We start from the raw sequence: 9,366 nt of genomic DNA, 5'->3' as shown, positions 1-9,366 counted from the left end.
GTTGCAAGCAAATGGAAGAGACTGCGTCTGCATGCTAAGTGATGGAAGCGCAGTAGAAATCCAGAACATCATTCTTGCACACCCAGCACAGCTGCCATACATAGTAGGCAGGAAATTCCTGCAAAAGCATGACCTCTACACGTACCCATGCAAATCTGCGATACTTGGGATATATAGAGTGTCAGATATGTCCCCACTGCAGTCATGGCCATTGTCTAACGTGGAGCGCAAATGCGTGAAGCTCCCTTTCGGGACTGCCCATGCCATCATACCACTTCACCATGCTGTGTAGGATGTGTCATCACAATAATTATTTTTTGCCTTCTCCACACTTTGCAGATGAGAAACTGTTCGCAGTCGTAAAATTCCCAGACGAAGAGGACTGTGTTGCGATTGTTCATGTAAATTGGCTGAACGGGGGTGTGTGCATGTGGCCTCCTGAGAAAAATGGCAATAAGCTGCGGGCACTCATTGAAGAAGGAACGATGCCAGCAGAGAATTGGTTCAGACAGAGGTGTCGGCCATTGGGTCTTTTCAGTGAGTATAATTAAACAGTTCCCTCTAATGCATGTGTGAGTCACTACTTAGTGTGCATCTTATACAGGTACCTATGAGCAAGCACGCCAAAAGCTTGCCGTTGCAGAGGTCACATCAGACCTATCCACTGATCAAGAGCTTGGACGTGGGAAACGACGGCGCATTGTTCGGAGCTTCAGTAGCTCAGATGAAGACGACATCAGTCTGCTTCCCAAGCCACCCACACCACCACCTTGTGTGAAACGTAAGATACAGGGTGTTTCATCGAATGTGATAAAAAAATCTGACTGTCAATGTACTCGCCTGACCATTGTGGGACTTTCGGCAATTATCTTCTGGAAATTTTTGTCACCATTTGGAAAGGCTTTGGCCAATTTCTAGTTGAGGGAAATTTATTTTTGTCAATCAAAATTTGAAATATGAAGTCCTCCACTGATAACTGCAAACCCATCACGAACTGTGTGCAGTATAGCAAAAGAACTAGTCGGAAAAAAATAGTGAACATGCTGCTCTAGCCCTGCTTTTTTCTCTAAAAAAAAGTGCAATCAGAAGTGCGGCAAGAGTGTCCACACCTTCATTTGTTTTCCTTTCTTGTGACAAGACCGTCATTTTATTTTCTTTGCAATAAGACAGTCATCAGCACCAGCAAGATCAAACTGGGGGAAAGAAAGGCGAAAGATGAGGTGGGAACACTTCCTCCTCTTGCTGCACTTCCACATACACTTTTATACGACAATCAAGCAGGCAGGTTAAAGGAGCACTTCGACAAATTTTGTTCAACTACTATTTCTGTTGCTTTACTGTGCATAGGTTTCGTTGAGTCTGCGCTGTACTAGATGCAATAAGCGCATTCCCTACAACAACACCATTACAGTCTCATCACAGAAGAAGCCAATCTCGTCACACAAGAAGCCAGGCTCGTCACGAAGTAGCAAAGATCTACCACAAACTCACCAGAGAGCATTCTGCCCGCCATACAGCGACGACGAGGATATTGGTGAGTTATGCTTTACACAATGTGTGTGGTGTTGCAGGATCTTTTGATAATGTGTGAAATGTGCACAAGGCAAGGGTTCGTTCAGTTCTTCTACTCTAAGCCACATGTATATATTTTTCTCAATCGCTATTCTTCTTTGCACGCAATCTTGTGCCTGCTGCTCATGTTAACTGACGATCACCAGCTGATGAACCTGAGGAGGCTATGATGTGCCATAGCAGTCAGAGGTCATCTGCTGCACCTTCCTTATCAAGCAGCCAGTCGTCTTTACCAACGTCAGCCCGGGGTATTTTTTATTTATTTTGTCACATTTACAATATGATGCAGTTGAGACGATGAAATTGCTTTGAGTGTGAGGAAGGGTCAGGTAGCTGAATGCATGGTAGTACACAAGTGGCTTTGCATTGTTTCTATTTCAGGGTCTTGTGTAATGGCATCTGATGACTATGAAGCGGGATATATGCACAACCACCGAATTTCGCCTGCTGTGAAGGGTGAGTGGAATGCGACATTTAGACACAAAATTTGTGGTTGCCATGAGTAAAGGAGTACTTATCATTTTAATCAGGAAGCACTGCGTTTAGCCAAGATACTAAAAGTGGGTCAAATGCGCTGCCAGGAAGCGCTGAGAATGCAGGTAAGCGGCAAGTAATATAGGATACTGTGTTGTTTAAAAATAGGCAAAATCAAAGTCTTGTTTGCATGTTAAAAGCATTTGAAAGCTTTTCCACTTGTTGTGGCAGTTTGTATTCATTGTCACATGCTATAATTAGACTAATTTTGCTGATCGGACTCGAAAATTAGCAGACTAAAAGTATTGTTTTCCTTTGCCAGTTTTATATTGCTTTGCTTGAATACACTACCCCAATAAAAGTTGCTGAGTGTATGAGGCTTGTACTGAACACCGTCCACCCTCAAATCCGTCTTCCCTTACCACGGGGCTTCAATGAGGCATGCACGCACTTCCCTGTCTCTGCTGCATTCTTTCTCGCTCACGAACAGTCTTGTATGGACAGCACAAAACCAGGCAGCGACATCTCATAAACATCATGGAAACATGTTCTTCTGAGACTCTAACACGTGAAAGGATAGAACAAGCAAGATTCACATACCTCAGAACCATGAATATACAAATATTGAAGTTCTGTAAAACTAGACAGCGACAGGACTTGAGCCTGTATATCCTGACTGCCGGTTCAAGGCCTGTCACTGCCTCGCTTTGCCGATGGCTGCCATATTCATGTGCCTAACCTATACCCATGCAACCATGAACTGCTTTTCAGCTTTCCAGAAAAGGGTGCTGACATTGCTACATTCCATCAGATATGAGGTTCAAGATATTTCAAGCCAACTAAGTCACAGTCTATCAAAGTTGAGCATCCACAAAGATGTGGACGAGCACGAGAAGCTTTTTGAGGAGCCTATAAATAACCTGGACGACTTTGTGGAGTTCGACAACCAGCTGCGAAATAACAAACAGAAGCAGACCGAAGTGGTTAGTGATGTGTGATTTTGCATGACCAAGGGCTCTTTGTATGGCATTTGTACATTGTGGCACACCTCATTTCTAGTAGGCATCGAAGTCACAAATACATGAGCAATTGTTCCCTCCGAATGTACCGTAAACCAACTAAAGCACTATATTGCAAGTGACAGAAAATAAGCAGCAAAATAACAATGGTAGTGTTGTACTCTACAGAGCAACTTGAACTTAATGCAAACGTTGCCTCACGTCAAGCCTTCTCTTCCTACATCCCTACCGGTTCGCTGGATTTCTACCCATCTAACTTTTCTTGTGTATTCATTTGACAGGAATGCTTGCAACCTGTAAATATTTTGAGCTTTGCAGGTGCCTATTGCACTGTCTCTTCCTACCCAGGTGCCTAATGTGGTACATCTGCCATGCCTTTGGCCAGTCACAGAAAAAACTTTTCGAATTAATCTTTGTCAATATATATGAAATGTTGACATTACATGCAATAGTTTCATTGCTCTTTAACAGTGGCTTCCTATGGGGCGTCTGTATTGAAATGTGCCCCATTTTTAATAGAAAGAGCGCTGTACGCAGATGAAACTTAAAGGGCATTTGAAGTCCGGTGTTCCCCCACCCACATTTTTCTCCCTGCTGTGTCCAGGCAATTAAGTAATCTCCTATCTTTTTAGTTCTTCACTTTGTAACACAGGGGCACACAAAATGTGTAGACCATGCTAGCAATACACGTCTATCGACTTCTTACAAAAAACATGCACCTGCGGTGTACTCCTCAACTTACAGAAAGTACTGCATGATATACATAATTCCTTTTCTGCAACTGTGTTACATTTCCAGAAAGAAACATGGTTTGCATTAGCACGGTTTTCATTTTTACAAAACGTCACAGGACTTGGCTGTTGCTAAAATCAGTTCTGCAGTTAATCGGCTAATTTATGTACCAGCACTTAGCCTTAACCACAGATTATGAGCATATCGTAAATACCAGATTGAGGTCCAGCATTTATATGCTGAAATTGCATGCTGCAATGAATGCAACTCCAGAGGTTGCTCCACATAGAAAGTAATCGGAAGAAAAGAGTGACAGTGATGTCGACATCTTCGCCCTGGCTAGTCGTTAGCGTAGCAACATTACCTGGAACGCAGCCACCCCAACCTGGATTACCATGATAGGTATTTCTTTTTTGTCGGTTCGTTCTGTTTGTCCTATCATCTGCGCTCTCACAAAATGCAGGCAGGAAAAACATATGATAACCGTCATCTGCATTGCCTGCTTCCAATGCTGCTATTGTGGAAAGCCAGATGGGGGATGTTGATGTTATTGTCGCCCTCTTTCTCATTCAGGCTTCGAGGTGAAGTAATAGGGTCGATAACCCAAGCAGAGAGAGCTGAAGCACTCTCACTTCAGCGAGTGGCTGGTAAATATGGAGGTTCGGCTTGAACTTCACAATCGCAACATGCTCTCCCAATGAAAAGAAAGCTATTATACCACTGCAGTTATTCATTGCTTAATTGCACAAGTGACTGCATTCAAATGAGATGCTCCTTTAAGTGAGCTTCATATGTGTCCCAGTCAGTGTGATTTAGGGTCACCAGCAGAGAGTAGCAGTTCACAGGTTGGCAGTAGCATGAAGGATGCTGCTCTTTCATTAACAAATAATTCTTTTACTTTGGGTCCTAACAACGCAGGGTGCTTTTTGCAGCCGAATGCCAACTTGCATAATTGTTGTGTTTCGTATGCATTTAAGAGCAGTTTACGTGATGCCCGTGTTCTGTTCCCCAACACACTCTAGAAGTGTAAAGCCCACATCTCTCCACTAAAATGTGTAGTCAGGTGTATTTTAAAGGCTCTGAATCGCTTCAAATGATGTCATCAGCATACAGCGCAAGCTCTAATGACAGTGATCAGTGAGACCTCTAATTCTTGTGGATGTTTTCTGGGCTAATTCTATCTGAAATCGAACAAGCCGGTACATTTAATGGCTCAAATGAATGGGGAAAAATATATTTAAGCCATTGGTAAGTCAGGAGAAATAATTTTTTTCTGAATTCTCTGCATGGTTCAGAAAACAGGAGAAGAGGAAAAAACTGCCTCTGAAAAGATGTCGCTGCATGCGGGTTTGAGCGTCACCTGCAAGGCTATTTCTTGTCACAGTATAGTGATATCTTACTCTGGCTTTAGACCAGCTATGGTGCAGGAGGATCCTGCATTGTCAGTGCTGTGTCATTTTTTTTATTCATCTGATTATAACACTGTTATGAATGCAAACACTCAGAATGGCTTCAACTGATAGCAGTTAGTTTTCAGGCGAAGTCATGCTTTTTATTCCGTCTTAGCACTGCGAAGCGACTGTGGCTGTCAGTGGCGTACAGATGTGGACACAAGGAGAGGTGTTTAATAAATTCAGTGCACCGTAAGCAATACAGTAACCAACACAAGGCTTGACGTTTCGGGTCTTATGTTGTTTACTGTGTTGCTTGCCGGTGTGCTGAATTTGATACACATGTCTACTCCCGGCCTCTGGACTATATTCAAATGGAGAAAGTATAGCAGGAATGAGTGTGTGTGTGTATGTGTGTGTGTGTGGGGGGGGGTGTAGCATGCATCCTGGGCTGACTTCAGGAGGAACTGTGCCGACATTCACCTGGAAAGTCGTGAAAACAAAGGCTGAAACACTGCGTGAAAAAAAAATCGATTTTGCCACATGTATACAGAGTACAGATGCTGATAAAAATTTACGAAACACCAGAGCGACGTATCTCTTGATCGGAACGAGATCATAGCAGACAACGGGAGTGGACACACTTACTGAGAGGTGCATGGAGTACCCTGTCACCTGCTTTTAAGTCTATCTACTCCTGTTTGCAGCAATGGTATCGCTCCGATGGCTATATACACCGCTCCGGTGTTTCGTAAACTTTTGTCGGGAGCTGGACCACTGTTTAACTGTGCTCTTCGTATTGAGCCGACAAGAATATTCACAGTGCACCTACCCATCAAGTCCGAATTTTAATTTTTCTTCTGTGTGTAGACTAAGGCCTCTCTACGATATATGAAATTTTCGAGGCAATTTTTTGGTAGGCTTTTGTAAACAATGGCTCCTGAAAGTCTTCATTTTTCGGAGGTACGTAAAGAGGTATCACTTCCGTTCGTGATACAATAGAGCAACAAATTACATATCATTCACCAGCCCTATGAATAATAAATCTTATCAGTTTTGTAAATTGCCTGGAAAGTTGCACTGAATATGGTGCTTTGTGGTGCTTTGAGTCAACTTCTAAAATGTTTTCCCAGATAAACAAAAACAGACACAACACTGTCTATGCAGGAGCCTCTTGTGCCATAGGTAGTCTAAAGCCAGAACAAAAAAATCTCTATAATGTGACACGAAAGAGCCTTGCAGAGGACGCTCAAACCCCCACACAACGACATCTTCTGAGAGGCAGTCCTTTCCCTTTGCCCGATCTCGCACGGTGCGCAGCACAGGATATTCTGAAAGTGTTTTGTCTCTCCTAGCTCACCAATGTGTTCAACATATATTTTCCTCCGTTCATTCGAGACATCAAATGCTTGTTCAATTTGTGATAGAACTAACCTCTGGTATGCATTGACACATGTACACTGACACTAAATAGACTTTTCTGCTTTACTCCTCACCATACAGCGTACATTCCTGGCAATGTTTGGAGGCCGTGGCACTGCAGACCACGTGGCACGAATCCTGTCTCGTGTTATCACGAATGACCTTGCCACAGAATTCAGCTGGTTTGGCGCAAGGGGCAAAAGATCGTTCAAAGACCTTGCATTCGCAGACCTACTTTGCGGTAAGTATAGCCTAACTTGAGAGGGTTTGCTACTTTGCTAACAGTGGCATAAAATCATGCTAGTTATAACAGAGAAAATATTTAATTGGGTGTTCTTGCAAACAGATAATTTAGACATGATGGAAAGTGCATGACATGTAACATTTGCCCCTTAGGTAATCTTGATTCTCCTTTTGATGGAACAAACTGCCATAAGAGAGCACCAGCTGGAGAAGCCATCTTCTATATTCCTATTGTTTCTTTTACCTCATAGTTATTCTGCTTGCCCACATTCAGTATGCGAAGTTTAGCTGTGTTTTCCTTACAAGAAAGTGATTTGGAAAACCACTGACTCCATCTACAAAGCTTCTCAATTTTTTAATAGGAGATGCCTTGAACAAGAATTCTGTCAAATTCTAGCTGTCTGGAGTTTCTGCTGAAGGGCTTCATTAAAATATTTATTGTGCATCTCTGATAATTAGCCAACTTGTATTTGCATAACTTGTTGTCAGCACTACCTGTCTTTTTGTGTATACAGGCGCACAAAACATGCCTGTGGATACATGTTCATGTGACACTTGTACAGGTTGTACAATGCACACAATGTACAGGTTGTGAGTTTAGAAAAGCAGACTTGGAGTATTTAGGAGGTACACACAATTCAGCTGACTGGACTATTGCTTACTACTACTTATTACTTTTACAGATCTGTAGAGTCCATCAGATCTTCACTGCCAAAGGACAAGCACAACACAACGTTCAAGGATATTGAAGATGCAGTGAAATCATGGCTACGTCATGCAAAAGAAAGGAAGGACAGGCAGGCAGAAAAGACGAGCAAAGGGGGGTCATCGTAAGCCTCAACTATATTGTGTTTCGGCTGTCAATCCTCATTGCATTCTCTAGTTTAGAATGTGTATGCCATTGTGCCTTGTGTGTTACTTTTATTGCACGGTATGCCCCAGCAGACAGGCTCTGTTGCTGCTTTTCTTGTTGGGTTTCTCTACCAACACAAATACCCCTCGCATATAGCCCACATATTCTGTTGTGATTTCTCGTCATAGTCACAGTGCTGTGGTGGTGGATGGTAAGGAACAGCTCCATGTGGTGCTCTGACACAGCACTTGCAGTCGCGACATAGGACAATGTGTGACCTGATCTTACCAACGTCACAAAGAACAAGGCACAAGGCCTCGGTCACCCTATGACACAGCCGCAAGTGTCATTCGCCAGTCTGGTTGATATTGAATCGTCGCAAGCATACATTCCTTCGAACACAACAGTATTCGGATGTTTTAGCAGAATAACGTATTGGTAGACTGTGCAAGGTAATTGTGAACACAAACAAATTAGTTACTGTAAGTCACCAAGGGTCGACACAAGTTTTTCACTGGGACATGTCACTGCGGAAGGTCCACAGGGTACCAAAAATGCCAGAGGTAAAATTCAAAATTAGGGATTTTATTTAATGTACATAGTGTGCAAATGCGATATCTAACGTCAGTTTATAGCCAATGTGTCAAAGCTCCCCGCCGAAGGGGAAGTTCATCGGTGGTGTGAGCTGTTTCTGAACTATCCAGGCATGGTACTTAAGTGAAAGACAGTGTGCATATACTATGTTCTTCGTTACTGTAATTCAAGGACATTTAGAGCATTTTTAAGAGTTTTCTTGTCAGGGGTGCTGTCATATGGATGTTTCATGATACGTTTTTACCACTTTTATGCCTCACGGGACTGTTCATTCAGCAAACAATTTCTCATCTGCAAAGTGACTGCTTGTATTATTTTCGAGTGTTCTATTTGATGATGTCTTTTAGAAAACTGTGTAATTTCGTTCTGTTTTAGCAGCGCATAGCTGATTGTTCTCTGTGCACTATACTGACATATATCACATTCAGTTGCTCAGTTTTCACTGTGATACATTGCGGTTGTGTGATATTTTCATATATTTCTATGTGGACGTGTGTCTCGAAAATTTCTAGCACCCTTCTAGTCAAGGATGTTAAAGTCTAAGTTTACGGACTTGCGCATATCCTTTCTATTACTGTTGTAAGTTACACGAATATGTTATATTGCGAATTCAATGTAAAAAAAAGTTTGGTGAATGTATGTGTTTCATATTTTTTGTAATACTGTTCAGTGTATGGTGAAACGAATAAATATAACAGGGGCACATCAATGCATGGTGATATTTCATAATTTTCTTGAGTGGGTACAACAATAAAGAACCATATACAATGGTACCAAACACGTCCGACATATGTAATAAAGCGACATCGCCAGGATTTCTCGCGGACAACCCGGGATGTGCCATAGGGACGTCATATGACGTCCAAGAGACGTCACAAATAGCTCCCCAGGACGTCCCCAATGTCCCATGCAGGATACCCTTTGACGTCCGTGGGATGTCATTGTGTTGTCTGGGTAAGTCACACATTTGAGCTTCAGTTATTACTACACCTATACCGGCTGCACTTTTTTACTTTTTGTCCCAGACATGCATAATATATCCTGTCTGGACGTTCCCTCGCGCGCC

General features: G+C 42.6%; 1 protein-coding gene across 1 annotated transcript; it reads left to right on the top strand.

The window, feature by feature from the left end:
- Nucleotides 1-1,741: 1,741 nt before the first annotated feature.
- LOC135389448 (uncharacterized) lies at nucleotides 1,742-7,687 on the top strand. The gene is made up of 7 exons (XM_064619496.1): nucleotides 1,742-1,820; nucleotides 1,954-2,028; nucleotides 2,103-2,171; nucleotides 2,818-3,029; nucleotides 6,692-6,851; nucleotides 7,417-7,444; nucleotides 7,537-7,687. The coding sequence occupies exons 1-7, from the start codon at nucleotides 1,742-1,744 to the stop codon at nucleotides 7,685-7,687; spliced, it is 774 nt and encodes a 257-aa protein (XP_064475566.1).
- Nucleotides 7,688-9,366: the final 1,679 nt, after the last annotated feature.

Source organism: Ornithodoros turicata, chromosome 3, assembly GCF_037126465.1.
Source record: "Ornithodoros turicata isolate Travis chromosome 3, ASM3712646v1, whole genome shotgun sequence".
In the NCBI taxonomy this organism is placed as follows: Eukaryota; Metazoa; Arthropoda; class Arachnida; order Ixodida; family Argasidae; genus Ornithodoros; species Ornithodoros turicata.
Note: the sequence above shows the minus strand (reverse complement) of the source record. Positions and strands in the feature narration are given on the sequence as shown.